Here is a 22,218-nt window from a genome sequence, read left to right on the forward strand (position 1 = left end):
TTGAGCAAAATGAATTAAAACTTACGATCAGTGTCATGTATCCTGGCTTCTTCAATCCATATTGCTTTGGCAAGGCCTCTCAGCAATTTCATAAAATAGGGAAAAATTATATCCTGATACTGAAAACATTAAATACATTAGTTTTAATTTCTGTCACAATATTATATCATGAAAAAAAATATATTTACTGAGACATATTTTTAAATATTAAAAATACAAAACTTTCATATAATTAGATAATGCAATAAATTAGCAAAAAAAAAGTTACTCATACGCATGTTCCATAGGGATCTGGAGAGGGCATTTGCACCTTGCTCTTTGTTCTAAAGTCGAAAATTATACAGGAGAGAGCATGTACAGGTCCATGTTCATCCTATAAGTTTAGTGCATGACTTTTACTCCCCCTCCCCCTGCAAAAAGGTAAAATGATGCATCTGGCTATTCCTAACTCAATATTTAAATTGGAAGTTATGCTAAACGCACATTTATTTGAATTGTGAGTTATTGATTATTTAAAAATGTATTTATACAGTTATTAGGAAATTAAGTATATTAGGTACTTTTTAACTTTAGGAACCATTTAGCAGTTTGAATGAAAGAAAAAAAATCATCACATGTTTTAAAAAAATAAAAAAAAGAGAAAGAAGAAAAAAATGCTTAAAACATCTCTTCATCAATGTTTACAGTTCTAATTTAATTCTCTGTAAGATAATACAATACAACTAGCTGAACCTGTTCGAACTTCTGCTATTTAGTATCTACTTCTCAAAATGTAAGATAATATGCAGTGTTCAAATAGTGTGAAAAGTTTTTGGGAGAATCGGGCAATGAGCTTCCCTGTCAGAACGCCATTTTATACATTTTCTTATGCTTCAGTTCATGCTATTTTTCCAACATAATGCACAACAAAATTCAAGCTTCAGATGGAGTCATAACGATTACAAAGTGAACTAAATGTAGATCACTCAGGACGGCACAGTTGAAGACTCTTGAGAGCCTATTTCTTTGTTGGGAAAGAAAATTACTTAAAGTTTTAAAGAAAAAAAAATCTTCAGTTTGAGTTAATTAAGATTTGAATCATATTTTCTGGAATATAATCCACAAGTAGCATGTATTTGTAATAGGATCTTTGGTGCCAATTTATTAATCAAATGAAAGATTACCTTGTGGACTGCTTTTTTTTTTTTTCAAATCTGCATCACAGATTGCTGAAAAAGATTCTGCTACTGGGGAGGAAAGTAGGGAGCAAAGGCAGTTAGGAGCTCAATCTCATAGTTTATAAAATAATTACTACTAACAGTTAAGATAGAAATTTCAAAGAAAAAAAAACAATTTGTTTCCTAAAACTAGACTTATTCTTACCCATCCAATAAACATATCAGTATAAAAAATAATACCAAAGGATTCACATGAAGTAGAACAAACAATCAAACCAAAACTTGAATCCCAGAAAGGGCATGGGGGTAACTTATTAGAGTAAAATCTATACAATTTAGGGTAACAGCACCAGTAACAGACATGCTTAAGACATCGCTCTCAGGTTAACTTTATTTTCTGAGCCTTTTAATGTATTTAAACTTTAAAAACTATTTTCACCTCATACAGCTACATCTCATCTAAGGTTTGGTTGCTTCTGGATCCTTTGAGTTAGTTACTTCTATTTTAATTGGCTCAATTTCTAAAATAGGTCCGACCCCCAGTAACAGACACCGAAAATTCTGATGATGCCCAGCAACAGATAGGATGAATAATGAACAGAATTCCCCTTTCTCATCAAAATGTGTAAAAATTATTTACTTTTAGATCTAAAACCTTATTAAATTCAAATGAACATGAAACACCGGCAGACCTCGTGGTGGTTGTTGATAACCTTCCACCACTGCCCTGTAAATACCAAAAGGATTATAAAATTTACTCTGATAATACTAGATGGTTGCGATGTATTCATAAGTCACAGCCAACATCAGTTTTACCCGCCTAAAATTATTATTATTTAAATCCAAACTTATGACTGTCTGTTACTGGGCTCTTGTTTGTTACTAGTTACCCTAGCGATTTCCTTAATTTAGACTCATTTCACTGGTCCGGATTTGACTCAATGAATGTCTGTGCTCCTCGATTTGACAATATCTTTGATTTAACAACAACTTTTTCAAGTCCCTTGACAATTGTTAAATCAAGGTCATAATGTTTGAATTCTTATTATTTAAATCCAAACTTACGACTGTCTGTTACTGGACCTTTGTCTGTTACTGGCGACATTACCCTATAACTAATCATATATTAACTAAAAGACAAAGTTATATAAAATGTATACTTGGTACTCCGACTGTAAAAAAAATACTCCTAAAGCAAAAACTGCTTCTTGTCCACGTTGATCAAATTTGAAGATCCCCTGTGCTGTTTCTTGAGGACACATACTGACCAAATGATTGACCTTGAAAATATTTAAAAAAAATATTTGAATTAAAATCGGTCAGGATGAAAAATATATAGGTTTTGGATTACACATATAAAAAAGAGTTGAGATAATTAACACATAAAAAAATCAAACTGTTAAGAATTTGACACTTTAAGAACAAAAATAATGTACTTCATATAAAATCACTCATGATTTAAAATTTTCATTCAAATGAATAACAGTTGATGGTTTGCAGAGCACTCAAAGGTCTAATTTGAATTCTAGAAAGCAAAATATTTTTATGCTCCTTTTTAAAGCTGCAAAACTCCCAGCTGCCTCTCTGTGCCTAGGAATAATGGCCGCCCTAGGTCTTGCGGGGTCCTGGGTGAAAAATTTTTGTGGGGCCCTCAATTAAAAATTATTAATGATTATATTAATTACAGGGATGTTCATCACAAGAGCATGGACCCCCAAAAGTGCAACAAGGCCTTCCACTCCCAGCCCCCAAACTTTTCTTCTCATCACCCCACCTCTTAGCAAACGAGATCCCCAAAAAGGGGGGGGGGAAGACCCCGTACAAATAGTTTCAATCATGCCCCCTGCCAAATGGGCTTTTTTTTTCTCCCTGTTAAATACGTAACCCTCCTTTTTTGACCAGTGGTTTAAATTATGGAAGAAATTTAGCAGATCATTAATAGTCTTCTCCCCTTATCCCTTAGGGAAAAAACCAAGTATTAAAGAACTGTTATATATTTGTTCTAAATTTTATAATATTTTGCTGACGATAATATGGTAATGTACAGAGAAGTGGGAAAAGGGGTCAGGAGAAATGGGACTTATAAATTTAAAAACCTAAATTCAATATGAAAAATAAATTTCTAGCTTGTCTGGTAGTTGTAACATCTTTCGATTCTCGCTCTTCCACATCTACGAGACAAGATAGAAATAATTCTTCAAGCTTTATTTTAACTTGTAGAGGCAGCTGTCCCACAGTCCTATTCTCCTGGACTCTCCCCAAATTAATGTAATTATTAGGGGAAGATGGGGTACGTTGGACCGCGGGACACGTTGAACTGGTCTCAATGATTTTAATACTGTTGATATTTTTTACTTTAATTTATGACTAACAAATAGCTCCTATGGTTCTACAAATCCTATAATGAAATCACCTAATACAGTTATATTGAACAAATTTTATTCCAGAAAGTGCTATTTTAGTAGTGCTGAGTAATTTTCAGAAAACTGCAACTTTATTTTTTTTAATGGGTTTCATCAGATTGCAGACAAAAAATGAACTCCTTTCTCAAAATAATTTTGTTTAGTTCACAATTATGTGCAGGTTTTTTTTTTTTTTTGTCATAAAGAAAAAAATATGAAATCATTTTTTCAGTTTAAGAACGTGTGGTACGTTGATCCACCTCATTGTGGACCTGCCACAAGTAATTATTTTTAAAAAATTTCTCTTAAATCTCAATAATTATAAAGCAATATTCTAAGTGATTGTATATTATACATTCATGTCATGTTACTCATATTTGAAAATGATGATAAAAACTTGGGGGTGGGGGGAGGGGAGAGATGTATATTTCATAATTGTTCAACAAAAAATATACCAAATAAATTTTACCAAAAGATTTATTTCATATCTGAACTTTTTTAACTATTTACATTTTTAAATACTCTTCTAAATTTTTGCAGACAATTGTTTTCAAAGAATAAGATGTGTAATACAATACTAAAGTTCCTGTATTAAACTTTTTTTCTACCAAACAAGCATTCTACATAGATAGAAAATAAAACAAATTGATTGAAAGAAGAAAAAGGCAAGCTTTTACTTAAGATGATTTAATTTCATTTTCAATATTAAATTTTAGAACACAAAGATATAACTAATTTAAAGATGCCAATTTTATTGTATTTTTTCTTTGAAATATAGATATTTGTTTAACAGGATCTTTTTTTTTTTTTCGAATTGTTTCATGCAAGGCAATGAAGAAAAAAATAGCTTTTTTTCCCCCCTAGAAAATATTGATATAACTGCATGTAAAGGTGATGACTTATTCTTTCAGAATTCGATGTCTGCTCAGGAAGTCTCACTTTTATATTTCCAGATATCATTTAAAACATCTTTCGTCAACTTTAATTTGCATTAATTTTCTCATGAATATTCATTATTCAATAATAAATTTTTCTTTTAATCTTTAAAAAATAATTGCTTACAAATTATGATTGCTTTTTACAGTTTTTAATTAAAGAAGGTTTATCAATTAAAATCAATTTAATATGTTATATTGATCTTTAAACTTTATGTTTTTCACTCTACACCCAAAAGAAAACAAGTTAGTTACAATATTGAATAATATTTATCATTTAAACCCTAATAGAAGTAGTTTTCGTAAAGCAGTCCAAATAAAAAAAGTTAGTCAATTCAATATTTTCAAAAAAATCTGAGATGATGAGAAATGTTTAGTGAAATAGATTGTACATAATCCAACCGCTCACTAATTTTTTTGACGAGATAAAAATAAAAAGTAAAAAAGGGTACCAACGTGCTCCATCTCCCCCTATACATAAGTAAATACACCTTGAGAAAAAAATAGAACATTATAAAAAACAATCAAAAAATTAACGTAAAACATCATATAAAATTTTATTATTTATAATAAAATTTTATTATTTAAAATAAAATTTTATTATTTATAATATGTTTATAAACATAACAGCAACCTTAACAACTAGGTAAACATTTCCCAGGACCAGTCACATTTTTTGCAGACCAATGCCGGTCTACTGGACCAGCAGTTGAGAGTCCCTGTTTCAGAAGACATTCAACTGTTACTTTTTAAAACAAAAACCAAAGTACTTACTTATTAAAAAAAATAGTCTATTATGACACATTAAATTAAGAGCCTGCTGAAACCTAATTCTACAACATTTTTTTTCCCTACCCAAACTGTTCCATAACGTCGCTGTAATATAAAATTGAAACAAATTCATTTTTGATTGCAATAATAAATGATGAGAATTGAACTTGCATCATAAAGTTTCTTCAATAAGTCTTAATGAGCTTAATTTCGAGAAACTCCTTTCTTTTGATGCTACACTCATAGGAATTGTGCCTATCACCCAGTGGCGCACCCACAGGGGAGCTAAGAGGCTTAAGCCCCTCCCAGAAGCATGAATACAAACCCCCTTGACCAAAGAGAGCCCAAAATTGCATTTTTTAGCCTTGAGTTTTAGAAATTTTCCAGGAAAGAGCACTCATTCTCCAATTCCCATCATAATTTTACCAAAGATAATTTTAATTTTTTTAAAGACCTTAAATTTGAAAAATTTCCGAGGGAGAGCTACTTTCCCTCTCCTTCTCCTCCAACTATTACAAATATAGCCTAAAGTGAGTTTTGGGAACTTCATTTTCAAAGTATTTCCAGTATGGAACTTCCGCATTTCCCTCCTTTGTGTATCATCTCCAAAAGATAGTTGCAAAATCTGCTTTAATTCAGAGAACTCCCGTATATTCCATGCTATATCCCTTGGTACACTAAAGATAGTTAAAAATTGTGTTTCGAGATCCTCTTTGTCGAAAATGTTTCTAGGAGAACCCTTGAAATCACCAAACATGGCATGAAAATATATCTTTTGGGCGTCAATTTCGAAGCATTACCGACAGTATGCCCCCCCCCCCCCCCCCATCAATCTTTTAATATCTCAGCAAATAGTCTACATTTGCGTTTCTATAACTTCAATTTGAAAACAGTTCTGGGCGGAGCCTCTGAACTCTGCCTTTTTTCTCCCAACACCATCAAAGGTAGAAAAAATGCATTTTTAAGACATAAATTTCAAAAAAATTCCAGTTGAGAGCCCCCTAACCTCATTTTCTCGTCACCACAATTGCATAAATCTTCAATTTTTAAATAAATTTTGGAATTTAGAAATTTTAATTTAGCAATGTTTTTGAGGGGGAAAGCCTTCTCATCTTCCCTTAATGTCCCTAAAATTTCATTCTTAAGGCTTCACTTCAGAAAATTTTCGCGGCAGTTCTCACGAAACGCAAACCTCCGTCTATTCTCTGAAGTCACTAAGAACTCCCTGAAATTAGGTTTTTTCGGGACTTTTAGTGTTTTGTAGACTTGTAACTTTCATTACGGAGGAGGGCCTTTTGAAGCTTCATTGATTTTGCCTTTGACTTCCCGTAACGGAGCTCCTTGCGAAACTTCTAGCCCCTCCCAGGAAATAATCCTGGGTGCGCCCCTGCTATCACCCTTAATGTAACATGAATGTTGGAGTAGGTGTCTGTTAAGCTTATTTTTTATAATATACTTGAGCCTCTGTCAGCCTAGCCAAAAACTAAGGGGAGTGGTGAACAAAGTGTTGGCTCTCGGCGGGACTCATTAGTACTTGCTTTGCATTTATAATGGGGCCCAACATAGAATATAGTCTTGAGTTATGTCAAGCTTGTTCTATAAAAACGTTTTTTTTTTTTAAGTAATACAAGTCGGCACGCCCCCCCCCCCCCCCCCCTCCTCCAGCAGCGTTGCCCTGGGAAGCTGCAAGGCCCTGGACGGAGTAGCTCCTGATTGTAGCCTAAATAAATACTTTCTCACATAAGCATTTTTTGCACAATTGGTAATTTTACAATTCTTTTTTTACGAGAATTTTAATAACGAAACAAAACGGAAAGACCGATTTTTCGAAGACATATTCCGAAACACACTATAAAAATTCAGTTATAAAAAATACCTTTTCCCTCGGTGCTGGTTTCAAATTTGCCAGAGATCGGGCTAAAAGTTGAACAGCATTGAAATAAAACTCTTTACTGCTAACACCCGCCATAGCTGATAAATTCATGAAATAAATTAGTGCTTTGAGACAAGAAGGAGGAAGGAGGAAACCCAAAGCATTGACAGACGGATTCTATGAGTTCAAGTCAAGGATATTTCGCAAGAATCATTATTGTTCTTAAAAGATTTTACAATTTTCCTTTTTTGTTTACATCAGTGGTCAGTTTCCATATCTTCCGACCTTCTGCTCTTCCTCTCGTTTAAATTTTTCGTCTGCTTTCCCTCTACAGACAAATAATCATTAATTTCAAACTCTTTAGCTTTGATTGAAAGAAAAAAATCAATAAAGCAATAACCAATAAAAAATACTCTTATTTTGATTTAGAAAAATAGTTTTAGAAGGCATTTTACGTTTTTATTACCCGCTTCTTTTTCTTTTTTTTACTTCAGCGCACTCGTAACTGCAATTGTAACATTGATTTGTTGATATTTTGAAGAATGTTGCACGTTGTGTGTGTGAAACAGAATAGTTTTTGTCTTTGAAATGTCTCAAAAGTCCCAAAAATTTGTTTCAAAACTAAGCATTAAGTCGAATACAAAGTGGTTCAATCAAGTAATTTTGTCTCTTATTCTATGTTCTTGAAAACTCTTTCAACTTTTATCTAGATGTTCTCTCTTGGAAATCCTCCATTTTCATATCCCAAAGTTATGGGGGGGGGGGGGGGCTGAATATGAACTGCCGCTGTTGTTATTGTCCCTGTTTATATATATATGGGACAAAGTATGCTGAGAAAGGAAATTCAAGCGTATGTCTGTTGTCTCATCAACTGTGTCACGTATTTTAGATCAATGTGGTCCAACTTTTAGCTACTGTAGAGCCAATCGAACTTCAGTATAGGAATGCGAGGGCCTTAAACATTTCAGTTTTTAATCCAAAACTTTTACTGAAATTTATATTTCAAGGATTTTAATCTGCTAGTTTAATAGTAGTCAAGAGATCAGAATGCAGTCAAGGAATCGGGGGCATACACAGGGAGGGAGAGAAGGGACACCTGTCGGTCCAAACGTTTTTAAACTCGACGACGTGAAATATAGGGATGAACAAAATGCCCCAAAGCCCCCAAATTTCTGTGCGCGCCCCTGCAAGGAATCGATGCAATGACTGGCTATTCACCGGACACCAATTTATCAGTGTCCTTATGAAAGTCAATGAATGACCACTGAAGGGTAAATGAAAAGTTTTTAAGTAACACAGCATGGGACCCCAATTTCGTAGTCTGTAAAACCAGAATGACCCAAAACCTGGAAACTTTTTTTTTTAAGCTTTGAATTTTCTTATTTTTTTTTTTTTTTTTTTTTTTTTTTAATGTTTAAAATTGTTAACAATTTGTCATTATTTGTTAAAAACAGTATACAGCCAAACCTTGTTATTGCAACACCCGGATTTCACGTCACTTTTTCAAAGTCCCAAATTTATTTCATTTAGTCTCAATCTACTTAGCATCCAGATTTTACGATAGAGCTCAGTAGTGAAACTCCTGTAATAACACTTTGAATTGCTCAAATAGGATCCAAATTTTCTTTCCCCTTGAATTGTAAAGGAACACATTAGGGATCCTTCGTTCATTACTGAAGGATAGTTTTGGCAATTTTTAACCTTTATCCTCATGTAAAGGTATGTAACATTTTTCAAACCCCTTCCCCCAATTCTTACTGAATACTCCCCCACCCCCAAAGTAAGGAAAGGATTTAGATATTCCCCCCCCCCCCCCGTTCATTACTGAAGGATAGTTTTGGCAATTTTTAACCTTTATCCTCATGTAAAGGTATGTAACATTTTTCAAACCCCTTCCCCCAATTCTTACTGAATACTCCCCCACCCCCAAAGTAAGGAAAAGATTTAGATATTCCCCCCCCCCCCTTTTGCCTTGGAACCATTGCGTAATTAATGAATGGCTTCCAATTGTAAGCCAAGAAAGGAATTAGAAAACGTTTTTCCACCTTCTCAAAGCTTTTTTCATGGCTTAGCCAGAGCTGCCCACCAAGGGGGGGTCCATGGCACAGTCTGAACCATTGAAATTTTTAGAGGTTGATCTTATTTTGGGGGGAATGGTTCTCTGTAGAATTTTGTCACAATTTGATTAGATTTGGACACCCTAGCCAGGGGTGAATTGCACCCCTGGCTAGGGTGTCCAAATCTAATCAAATTGTGACAAAAAGTGAAGAATTCTAAATTGGTTTCTTTCTTGCTGATAATTTCTGAAAACCATGTTTTATTCCAAAAAAGAAAGATTTTTTTTTCTTTTAATTTTAGCTCTACCCGGGGATAATTCAGAACTTCATTAGTTAACTCAAACTAAAAACACCAAAACTATTAATTTCTAAGCAGAACTTTGTTGTAAGCAATAATACATTAGAGGCAAGAGTTTTGAGGTAAAATGTAAAAGAAAGTTTCTTGATGACTATAACATTAGGGTGGTCACAAAAAATCGATTTTCGAATTTCTTCCGCGGCACTCCCCTAAAATGTGCCAATGGACTAGAAAACATGATTTGCAAAGTTTCAGCTTAATCCGATAATATTAACACGTGCCACAAAGAGGCTAAAGTTATGAAAAACTGATTTTTAGCAAAAAATCGTAGTTTTTTTTCTTTAAAACCAAAACTTTTCATCCTTAAAACTTTGTTCTGGTCTCATTTTATAGGAAATTTTATTCTTGTGATGATTTATCTTATCCATTTTTTAAATAAAATTTATAGAATGGTACTGGGCATTTTTCAGGTCAGATCATGGAAGATACTATCAATACAGAATTTTCATGCAAAGATCTAAAAACATTACAATATTCAATTATTTATTTGCTCTTTGTTGATTTTAATTTATCCATTAAAAAGAATTTGGTGATACTTTAAAAATTAAATACAACAAATTGTTGATTTAAAATAAAAGAACTAAGCAGTTCAGAAGAGAAAGCAGAGTTAAAAAATTACAAAAATGAAACGTAAAAAATCTAATGCATTTTATTGCTTACACTGTTAAATTATACATCATTATGTTATTACTTTTCATTGAGAAGTTAAAGTGGTAATGGCTTCGATATGACAGATTTTGATGAATGTGGAAAAAGGTGCCTGCATTCAGACATAACTTGTAATAGAAACTGTCGTTAGTTAGAAATTAGTGTTACACCTATTTCAGCTGTACCTTTGACTATTCTTAAACTGTTTACTATCTTTTTAGCTTTTATAATATTGATTTTCACACTATTCATCAAGATCAGTATTTAAAAACTTTGTATCGATTTCGAATCTCTGTAAAAAATTGTATCTCTTAAAAAGTTTGAGGAGAAATGAAAAAATCTACTTCTTTGTCCAGTAAACTAAGCTTCTTTCAGATTGAGCTGTGCTTTTGTATCCCTATCATCACAATCATCTTCTTTATCTCCTACTTCGGATTTTAATTTTGCAGCCTTCTTTGTTTTGATCTTTTATTTTTTCACTAAAGTATCATCAAAAAAGGAAATGCAACCTTCTCTGAGTTCAGGGACCAAACATGATTAATTATTTAAGTAGTTCTGTGCCTACATCATCTTCATAAATACTCTTGTATTGAACCAAAGATTTTACTAACTGTAGATCTTGGTTGGGGGTCAAAGCTGGATCGCAAACAATAAACCATACTTTTCCATAAATATTAATGATAAACAGCGAAATATCTTCAACACTTTTTATCTTTAAATCAATTAAGGAAAGCTGATCCCTGAGAAGATATATTTTTAAAGAGTATATGAGGCAGTGAGAAGCAAAGAAATGTAATTGACAAAATTAAAATTTTCGAGATAATCATTACAAATAATATGTGCTCCTCTGCTTAGGGGCAAGAGATGGTACTAGTAGCTCCGGTCGGGGCTGTTATATAGCATGATCTAGAAAAAAAGTTCAATGAAAGCCTACCTAGGATCTACATTTTAAACACATTTTATGAGGAACTTCAAAAAGTCCATTTACATCCTTTGCTTCTTACTACGTTATATGAGGTAGTAAGAAACAAAGGGATGCAAGTGGCAAAATTAAAAATTTGGAGATAACAGTATAAATGGTAGGTGAACCTCTCCTCTGTCTTGGGACAGGAGATTGTACTAGTAGCCCTGGTAGGTGCTGCTGTACAGCATGACTTAGAAAAACATTTCAATGAAAGTCTACCAAGGATGTTATCTTTAAACGCGTTTTACTCAAAACTTAAAATAGTCCACTTGCATCCCTTTGCTTTTCACTGATTCATATGGCCTTTGCCATCCACCTTGTGTGATGAATAGTGCCAGATACTCGAAAAGTAACATTGTTTGAAGAAAGACTCCCTATATAAGTTAAGCAAAGTGGAAAGAACTTTTTATAGGCATTCCCAAGCTGCTACTGTTTTTATTTCTCAAAAAGAAAACTTGAAATTTCATCTGGATTGCTTATTTTGTTTTTAATCTTCTATACTTGCTTTGAATTGCCTCTTATCTATACTATTCATCTTGAAATTCTTGAAAAATATCTGATTGAGGACTAGTGGACGACACGTACCTATTGTGCAAATCAAAACTGCATTCAAACCAACTTTTAAGATGTGGTTGCGAAATGCTAAATACAAAAAAATTTCTGTAACAACTGTACTCACAAAACGACTTTGTACTGCAGAAAGGAGCAATGAAATGACTGTCATTTTAACGAAAGCCCTAATAAGTCCTCGTCTAAGAACACAGGCCACTTTCCTGGGAATTGTAGTTTTTCTTTTCTCTGGGGGGTTGAAAACCCTTGCAAGACTGGGATTTTTAAGCTAGTTTTTAGCACTGACCACCGAGGAGGAAAGCAATGTTCTGTATTTATGGCATCTACAGCTAATTTCATAAGTTTTACATGCAGTTGTTTGTTTTAGCTTTAAGTTTTAGAGACATAACTATATTACAGTGAAATTCTGTTACAATGAACTTCAAATTACCAGAAATTTTCTTCTTTGTAACGAGGTTTTAGTAGCAATGAAATTCAAGCAACGTAATGGAAATCAAATCGGAGCTGAAAATTTCTTTCGTCGAAACAGATATTTCGTTGTATCGATATTCGTTGGAACAGGATTTCGTTGCATATATTTTTGATAATATTGCTGATTTTGCTCTGATAGCTAAACATTGTAAGGGGGTTACAACCATTAACTAAAAGAAGCAATGCAATTTATATCATAATGATTCTTTCTTTTAACACGATTTTGAAGATATTAGCTACGACCTGACTTGAAAAATCTTGAATAATGTTCAATCAATTTTTACAAGAATTTAGATGAAATTAGACTAAAAGAGAATAAAATTCTCTATAAAATGAGACCAGAACAAAGTTTCTACAATGAATGGTTTTGGTTTTACAAATGAAAAACTGCGTTTTTTTGCTAAAAATTGGCATTTTTCGTAACTTTAGCCTCCTTGTGGCACATGTTAATATCATCGAAATGACTTGAAACTTTCCAAATCACATTTAATAGTCTATTGGCAAATTTTAGGGGGGGTGCCACAAGAGATTAGTTAAAAAAAGTTTTTCCCCCTGTACCTTGTTGCTACTATAACATACAGTCGAACCTCCATATATCGAAATTTTCTATATATTGAAATTTCAGCAAACTCCTATGTTCATTACATAGAAAAATTGTTTATATATATCGAAAAAAATCTCTATATATCGAAAAAAATTTCGAGACATTCGTAGATTTTTTTTTTTCCACTTCAGACAAATGTCAAATGAAAATTCGGGGAGAAAATTATGTTCACTAAAGGTTGCTACGAAACTCATAAGGAATCTGGGGTTGAGGGCTGTGTAGATAGGTCGTTGCTCCGTTCTGGAGTTCATAAATTCCCTCAAGTTTATGTCAAATCTAAGTTGTAACCAGTAACACTGTAAAATCAGTTTCAAGTTATCCCTTTTGTCTGTTGATTATCATTCCTAATTTTTTAGCTTCAGTAAAAATCATTCAAGTGAAGTAGATTGATTTTTTACTTTTCTCTCGATTACACTGTCAAAATGAAACCCCCCTAATGTTGCGAATCAAGATAATTGCAGAAGAATGAAGATGTATGACGGCACAAAAATGTAATTTCTGTTAATTTTTTATTTTTCAACTTTCATTTAATCCGTTGCTCGTATAAATTAGAAATTGGGTTTTATATACGAAAATTAGCTTTAATTTTAGTGATTTAGGAGATTTGTACGATAAAATAAGATCGTTTCTATATATCGAAATTTCTATATATTGAATTTTTTTCTGGAAATTTGCTACTTCGATATATGGAGGTCCGACTGTATTTGTTTAGAGCAGTGGGCCCAGCCTTTTTATCGGAGAAGTGCACCTTAGAATGAATATGAATCTTGTGGGCCAAAACACTGAGAAAAAATTTTAATATATAAGTATTTAAAAGTTTCTTACATAAAGTGGAAATGGAAAGAAAAGTACAAACAAAGAGTTGTTGTTATACTACATGCTTATTTTATTTATACAAAGTTTTCTGTCTGCTTTTAAAAACCAATTTCTAACTTCGTTAGGCAACAAATTTGCAACAATTGTCTTAAATACTGAATGAAATGGATGGATTGCTTTGGAGGGTTAGTTTTTGAATATAACAGACCATATACATAATTTTCATAGGCCGTGTAACATGCATGGCCGACAGGATATAAGTTGAATACTATACTTTTAGAGGAATATGTTTGGACAACTTAAAATTCTTAAGAACACCAAAATATTTATACATTTTGCTAGATTAACATACAAAAAAACTTGATTGTGGAAAATTAATGTTGTCAACAAATATCTAAAAGAGATTGCCGAGTTTAAAGGTGTTTCAAAAGCAAAATTTTTGAGGTGCAAAACAATTCTAAAAAACTCACCATTTTATCTCACCAGACCATAAATTTACAGTATTATTATTATGTACAGAGGTTTTTGTAGAAGCACATTTCACGCATTCAAAATCAAATGTATGACTCAAAAATTTCGTCAACATGCAAATAATCATGCTTTGTATTTTAAATAAAAATTGATTAATGAAAATGGTGGGGGGGGGGGGGGGAGGCAATTAGAACTTAAAATTACATTTGAATGTTTTTTATTCTTTTAACACCAGAATGGCTGTAGGGGTCAATCTGTCCCAAATCAAATTTCATTTTCATTTTTTCAGAAATTTTACAAGCAGAATGACTTGATACTTTTTGACTTTTTCTTAAATTGTGTAAATATTAATCTGCAAAAGAATTAGCCATTCAGAATTTTTATTTCCGAGATATTAATTCTTATACCTAAAATCGGGGTAAGGGTCAGAATGATCCTTCGCTTAGTAGCTGTAAATTAATGAAACTATTCTTGGAATCATCAGTAACAGTCAAAACTGCTACCCCATTGGTATGAAAAGGACATACACACTGGCGCAAGTATGTACCGCACGACCCCGCAACGCTGGGAGGCCCAGAGTCGGGAGGGGCCCGATAATTTTTGAGCTTCTTTTTCTCTCAATTTTATAAAAAATTTCTGTAAATAAAACTTAGTTATAATGATTAAGCTTAATGGGGCAGAATTTTATATCTTACTATTATATTGTATAATATTAGAATAACTTTTTTTCATCAAAAATATTTTTCTACCTGTTTCTAAACATCAAGGAACCCATTTTAAGCTTTGGGTCAAATTGACCCCTGCCCGCGGTTTTAGTATATGGAAATTTCCGCAGTTCTAGTGTTGAACACAAAATAAGGACACTCAAAATATTAAAATTGAAAATATTATGCATCTCTCTCTTCTTTTTTTTTTTTTTTTTTTCTCCTGCCATCTAAAATTTCACTCCTTTGAAAATTTCAGGGAATATTTTCACATCTTAAAAAAATGCCTAGCTTTATATGCAATTGTAGCTTTATTAAATCTATGATTGTCTATTTGAAAATTTTGAATAAACTATTATGCAAGTTATAATTTATTTTGACCACCGTGTTTCGTGCTTAACTCTTCTGATAATTTCTATTCCTAGCAACCCAAGATCAAAAATGTAGCAAATGAAACTCAACCACCAGAATTAGTTGCTGCATTGATTGCTGAAGCTAAGAATGTGCTGGAATCTGAAACAAAATTATATCACAGATGTAAATATTCTATGTTGTTTTTCAATTTTATTTATCTCAGTTGTGCATATTACTCATTTTCCACATAAACCTACATTTATAAAGATAATGTAAATTTGACCTGAAAATGAAATATGAAAATTGACAAATGGCCCTATTCATTTAAGTATGCTTGTTTTATTTTAAATGTGAATTTTAAAAATTGCAAAGCTTAAATTAATGAAATTTAACATAAAGCTAAATGTATGATAAGACAACAAAACTTTGACACTTAAAAAATAGCAACTAATTAGAACACTAAAGGTTTCATTTTAATCAAATGGAAGTTTTTGCTATATGGAACTTATGCAAAAACGTTTGTTTTGTATATGCCTTAATATTCAAGGCCAGAGGGAAACTGGGTTCATTTATAAATCTTTCATGCAATTCTAATTGGTCAAAAGGCACTGTTCATAAAATTTTGATGAACTAAAATAGACCCTTCACTAAACTCAGATTGGCCAAATTGGATCATTCGCAAACTTTGGTATTTTCAAAACAATAGCCAAATCCCAAATCGATTGTCATGTTGATTTCTAACTATAAATTTAAAATTTAAAATTTCACGAAATTACTTGATTTTTCACTTTTTTTTTTTTAAATCAAACAGCAGCATGTGAAACATTTCTGATATCATTTGAATATGAATCAATTGTATGCATATATTTTATTTAATTTGCTCTGTATGTTTCTTTGAATTGTTGTGTGACTGTGCTGTCTTGGAAGCACATCTTAATCATTCAACTTTCTGATTATATAATTTCTAAAATCAATTCAGCTTAATATGGAGTGTGATGATATTTAAAATCATATTTAACGTACAGAAATGTTCTGCAATAATTGTTTAATTGTGCAAGATTTCCCAAAATATACCCTGCAATCCTTTTTTTTAAAAAAGTTTTACAATTATCTTCTCAATCTGCTATAAGATGGTATTCAATGGTTAGGTATATGTTAATAACTAGCTTAATTTTGACCAGACAATATTAATTTCAACTTATTTATTTATATATTTATTATTTATTTTTCTGTATGTTTCAGTTATATAAAATCATTTATTGTGTGAATTTCAGTGCAAGAAAATAGGCGAGACAAAGACTTTGCATGGATCAAACGAATTCTTCAGTCTGGTACCTTGTCAGATAAAATTTCAGCTCACACAATTTTAATACAAGATTGTCCAGTATACAATATCAGTAGTGTTGAAGCACTGATCAATATGGTTAACACAAAGGGGAAAAGAGAATGCCTTATGGCTATGGGTAAGAACTTGTTTTATGCATTAAATTTAATCAAACTGTCCAAAATGTTTGTATAGCCTTAAGTGTTTAAGAAAATGATTTGAAGTTACTTTTATTCCCCTTCAGTGCATAAGTCCTTAATTTTTAATTTTGCATTGAAAGGCTTAAAATTGCTTTGTTGTGCATGAACAGCCTACTTGTAATGAGCCTGCATTTAACAAGATTTTACTTCCCTCCTTAATGGAAGCCTTCAACTTGTTTGTTTTACTAATAATCCTATCTTCTAGCTGAAAAGCAAAATTTTATTTTTCTCCTTTTTGAACCTTACAATTCAAAACAAGCATAAATTACTTTTGCACTGTTTTTTTTTTTCATTGCACAGTACAACCCTTCCTAACAGACACCCCACTTATGCGTACAATTATTAATTCCCCAATTCCAAGGCAATCCAATTCCCTCAAATAACATTATAACCCCTGTCACGCGTACACCCCTCCATTGTGGTCAAAAAAAAAAAATTGTCCCGTTAGTGTCTGCATTAAAGGGGTAATACAAACTGAGTTTTGTTTAAACTTTACATTGCCAGAGATTTGTGTAAGAAGGAAAAAGGGCAAAAATTCACTCTAAATATGAGTGTTCTATTGCAGCAGAAATGAAATAAATTTGAATCCTTAGTATTACTATACCTTACAATTGATGCAAGAGAGCCAGTAGAATTGTTCTACACTAGGGATTGAATCATTTTTCTGAGTGAGAGGCTGCAATATTAAACACTGGAATACAAAATTCTTTTACTTTGGGGAAAGGAAAAATTCCATGGTGAAATTTGTCATTTCTATTAAAGCTACTGAAGCTCTATTTAATTCTCTTATAGTTGTATATATACTGTACTAGTCCGTACCTTTTTGCTCTTAACCTACTTTGATGAGTAATAAGCTTTTCTAAGGTGTCTGAAAAATAACTTTAACATTAATAAATTTTTAACTTACCAAATGTATAAGCATAAATGTATCAAATAATAAAATATATTTAGTTACATTAGATATCCATTGTACTTCATAAACTTTTTTGTTGATGTGTTTTTCATTTATTTATTTATTATTTTTAGATGCATTGCAAGACCTATTTATTGGTGAAGTTTTAGCTGAAGATCGCAAAATGAAATTTTTTCATCAGGTCAAAAGCTTTTTACTTCTTATTTTAAGAAATAGTTTATTGCTTTTAAATTAGTAATAGTATATTTAAAAATGAAACACCCTGAAGGCACAGTACATTCTATAAGAAATCATATTCTAAAATTCAACCATATTAAAATATAAATTGCTTGCCTTATTATAAAATTTCTCTTAAGTTTTTTCTATCTAATTAGTTTCAATCAAAATATTGCATCCATTTTTTTTTCTTTTTTACCTGATAGATTAAATGTAATGAATAGAGATGGGATTTTTCCAACCCTTGTTGTAATTACGGCTTTGTCTATTGGCTTTTCAAAACTTTTCCCCTTTTTGCCTCTTTCAAGTCTCATAATGCTCCTGTTTTTCTTAAAAATCTTTAAAAATTCCAATTCTTCTCAATTTTGGTCCCTTTTCTTATTCTTTTTATTTTCTCCCCTTGAATATTCATCCTCCTCGATATCTGCCAAAAGCGTATGTTTGGAAAACATGTTAGCGTCAAACACGTACTTTGCCGAAAATTGCATACCTTGTTTGAGATTTCAATATTTTTTCATTATTCAAACATTTCAATCATTTTTAATGTTTGGAGGTTTTTCACCATATGCTATTTTGTATCTCCTTATTTTATTCTCTTAAAATTATTTTAGAAAAAATGCAAGAGTCAAGCAAAAAAATTTAGTTCGACTGTCAGTCTCAGATTTCAACAAAACTTGACATAGTTACTTTTTATAATGTATTTTTAGAATATGGATGAAATATTTATGGTGAATCTCAATGATTTAGGCTTTGCAGCCTTTTAAAATTTTTAAGATTTCATGATTTTAATGATCTTAATTAAGGCAACTGCAAGTTGTTCTTTTAATCCTGAAATAGAATTATGAAGTTTTAAAACTGAATTTTATGTTCCAATGTAAGGTAAAAAGGATACCAATTGTTTATTTATATAAATTTATTTATTTTCAATTCTTGCTATGAAAAGTATGTTCTTCCACATAAGGAAAACTTAGATTTTTCACTCTGTTGTAATTTTTTACTTTGCATACAAACCTAATTTTAAAAAATTACGTCCTCATTTTCAGTACCATAAATTCAAATATTTTTAATTTAAAAAGATATTTTTCTCTAAAAAATATGAAACATTGACATTGATGAGTGATGTAACCAAGATTGAACTCTAGCTTCCTGAACCCTTTATTTGAGGACTCCGGGGATAGAAATTACTGCATCTCTCTTTTAAAATTTAAATTTATATATAAATAAATAAACTTGCAAGAAATGGTGCAATGTAGCAAATTTGTACAAAATGAGATGTTAGACAAATGAAAAGCAATAATAACTAAACCATAGTAAAATATCTTGACAAAAAAAAAAAGATTTAAGTTCATTTCCTTCAATTTGCCTCCCACTCCAATATTGTATTCTAAAAATTTTGTAACAAAATGCTTTAATATACAACTAGTTTTCTAACTACTGCTATTCCCATTTTCCTGACCTCTTTTTAATAACTAAAACTTGAGCAATGAATGCTATGCTTTAAGAACAATATGTTTCAGATATTAATTATTATCTAATTGTTTCGAACATAATTAATGTGGAAAAAATTTCATATTACCTTTGAAACTTGTAAATTAGCCGTTTTTTATTGATTTTTTTAATATCATGGTTTCCAGGGAGCTATTTTATGCAGTTTTGGATATCATCCATTTTCAGCATGATTTTATGATCTTCCTTTTTGCTCTCTAACTGCTTTCTTCCCAGAATGAACTGACTTCAGTTATAAAATTTTTTCTCTTGGTGCAGTGGCGGACTTGCAATTTTTGGGAGCCCCTTAGAAAAGGGGGTTCATGAAAATAATATTGTAATGACAGAAATTTTGTATTTTTGTTTTAGATGAAGTCTTAAGTTTAAGCGGTTTTTTGTTCATCATTTGTTTATTTGTCTCTGGCACATTCCTTTCTCTCTTTGCATAAAAATATTTGCCTACTTGTTGACATATTTCGCATCTAAACATTAAGTCTGTCATTAAAATTCGTAAGTTCTATGCTTTTTATTCAAAATGATTAAATTGGAGCCATAGTTGAAAAAGTTTCACTTCTGAATGCAATGTATTCAGATAAAAGAATATGAATGCTTTCGTTTTCTCAAAATTTCACAACAATTCAATTAAGCCTGATGGGAACATTACAAAGACCATATACAAGTGTCTGAAGCATCTTTAGTTAATTTCGATGTTTACTTTCTTTACTATTTGCGTGCGACAAAGTGCTGTCGCACTTCTCTTGCTATGAAGTGTGATCGTGCTGTTATTTGTTGCTATAATTTTCGCACTACATAGACCGCAGTTTACTTCTAACATTTTAGCAAAAAAGAGAAGAAATGGCCAGCAGCCTAAAAAGACCACTGGGGGGGGGGGGTGAAAAAAAATTATTTAAGAACATTTTCCTGTGTGAAACTTGCAAGTGTGAGGTACCCGGTAAAAAATATCAGTGAAATGGAACCTTACAACTTAATTTTCATTGTACATATGTAATAAGGAGATGCATGAAATTTATGCAGGAAATTTCACTTGTAAGAAGTTAGGTTAAAAATATATTTGTTGGAAAAAAAATGTTTTTATAGTGTAATAATTCAAGTTAGTTATAAGCGTTTCTATTAGTTTTCAATATGCATATTTTATTCTGCACTTTTATTGTATACCTTAAATATTTGAGCCAAACTAAGCTTCTTTATTCCACAAAATATGTTATTTTAAGTTTTTTTTTCAAACTTGACTGAAGCTCAGCAAATTATAATATTTTTGGCAATTTATTATTATTATTTTTTAAATTCATTTTTCTGCTGCCATTTTAGTTTCTGGAAATGTTTGGTCTTCCATCTGTTGCAATTATGTTTTTCTTATTATATACAAAAACATTATCCCAATTTTTAATTGTGTGTGTAGCTTCTCCCTCTCTCTCTCTCTCTCTTTTTTTTTTTTTTTTTTTTTGCTTTTTACTTATTATTTACTGAATAAGGGGTTTGCCAACTTCTTTCGGATATTAAAAGGGGTTCGCAAGGGGGAAAAGGTTGGGAACCGCTGATACAGGCGAACAATGTTTTCAGAAAATTTTTGGCTCTGAGGATTTTTTTTTAACTGTTAACATTAATTCATTTATTATATTTTTTATTAAAATTTTTAAAAAATCCCAGTGTTTTTCTGTTGAAGCGTTTTTTCAAAAGCCTTTTAAAGCACATGTGTGAAAAAAATAATGGTTTTGGCAGTTTTCTTCATTTGGTGAAAAATAAGCACAAACTATATATTATAAAAAAAATGATTTAAAGCACTTTTTTTTTGTCTCTTTCATATTTGAATATAAATTTAATTCTTATTCAAGGGTGAACTAGGCAAAATACTTATTTGCAAAAAATTTTCCAGTTAGGATTTGTGTTCTCAGAAAGCTTTTCATTTTATTTAAGACTGGATATATTAAAATGGTGATAACAGTTTGATGAAATAGTAATTTTGCAGAAATTCGATCATTTATTATTCATCAATTAATTAATCATCGATTTAAAAAGTGGAAAAATTGCTTTAACTAGAAACCAAATTTTGTGTTCTTGCTCTGCTTATTGTTTATTCATTTGCTAAAGAAATATTTTTTATACGAGAACTGCATTTAAAGAAGATAAACTATTAATGTTCTCTAAAATTCTTGTAAAATTGTCTAAATGTATTGTAATGATAATGCTTTTAGCTACCTTTTTAAACATTATTCAGGAAAATTAATGTTTCTTTTTTGGTTTGATTTACATACACAAGGTTAAAGTACTCTAGTGTTTCAAGTTAAAAAATATAACTTATCTGAAAAATATGTAGTACACCCAAACCTGTTCTTATGTGATCTTTTTTTATGCCTTTTTTTTTTTTTTTTTTGTGCGGTACATTAAAATTTCAGTCAGATTGGGATTTAATTGACAAAATTATTTTTAAAACGAGTGCGAGGTATTATCTTCCAAATGACGACATAGGCACCCCTATGGGAAGTTCATGTGACCTCCCAAAAATTTCCTTATTCAGGAAATTTTGTCTGACTACTCGGCAAAAATTATCACTTGGTTTATTTTGATTTGGTTTAAATATTACAATTTTGTAAGTTTTTGGGTTATTTTCTATGTGAGACTTTTTTTACGTGGTTCCTATCCATCACATATTTTTTCTTTTTTACTGTGTTGCGAAAACAACTTTTTAAAGCTACTCGTGAAGTTTCAAACAAGTTTTTTTATGCCGTCCCTATCCTCCGCATAAAAAGTTTTGGGTGTATTTAAAATTATTTTTGATTTAAAATGAAAACGTAAGAGATCCCAAACAGTTGCAATATTTGCATTGTTTAAAAAGTTTTTTATTCATTTTGCAGTACACTGCAAACCAACAGGTTTATCAAAAATGTATTTACTTATTTTCCTAGC

The 22,218-nt window shown here is 31.3% G+C and overlaps 2 protein-coding genes across 2 annotated transcripts in view; one reads left to right on the forward strand and one right to left on the reverse strand.

The window, feature by feature from the left end:
* The window catches only part of LOC129221587 (phosphatidylinositol 4-kinase alpha-like), a 100,775-nt gene extending 93,541 nt beyond the window's left edge, over nt 1-7,234 (reverse strand). The window contains 3 exon segments of the mRNA XM_054856100.1: nt 26-119; nt 2,318-2,437; nt 7,142-7,234. Coding sequence (XP_054712075.1) covers nt 26-119; nt 2,318-2,437; nt 7,142-7,234 — 307 coding nt within the window.
* Nucleotides 7,235-7,674: 440 nt separating this feature from the next.
* The window catches only part of LOC129220473 (CCAAT/enhancer-binding protein zeta-like), a 55,194-nt gene continuing 40,650 nt past the window's right edge, over nt 7,675-22,218 (forward strand). Inside the window, exons 1-4 of the mRNA XM_054854894.1 lie at nt 7,675-7,795; nt 15,227-15,338; nt 16,430-16,618; nt 17,706-17,773. Of these exons, the coding sequence (XP_054710869.1) occupies nt 7,727-7,795; nt 15,227-15,338; nt 16,430-16,618; nt 17,706-17,773 (438 nt within the window). The 5' untranslated portion in view covers nt 7,675-7,726. The remainder of the gene's footprint in view (nt 7,796-15,226; nt 15,339-16,429; nt 16,619-17,705; nt 17,774-22,218) is intronic.

This window comes from Uloborus diversus, chromosome 4 (genome assembly GCF_026930045.1).
Source record: "Uloborus diversus isolate 005 chromosome 4, Udiv.v.3.1, whole genome shotgun sequence".
Lineage (NCBI taxonomy): Eukaryota > Metazoa > Arthropoda > Arachnida > Araneae > Uloboridae > Uloborus > Uloborus diversus.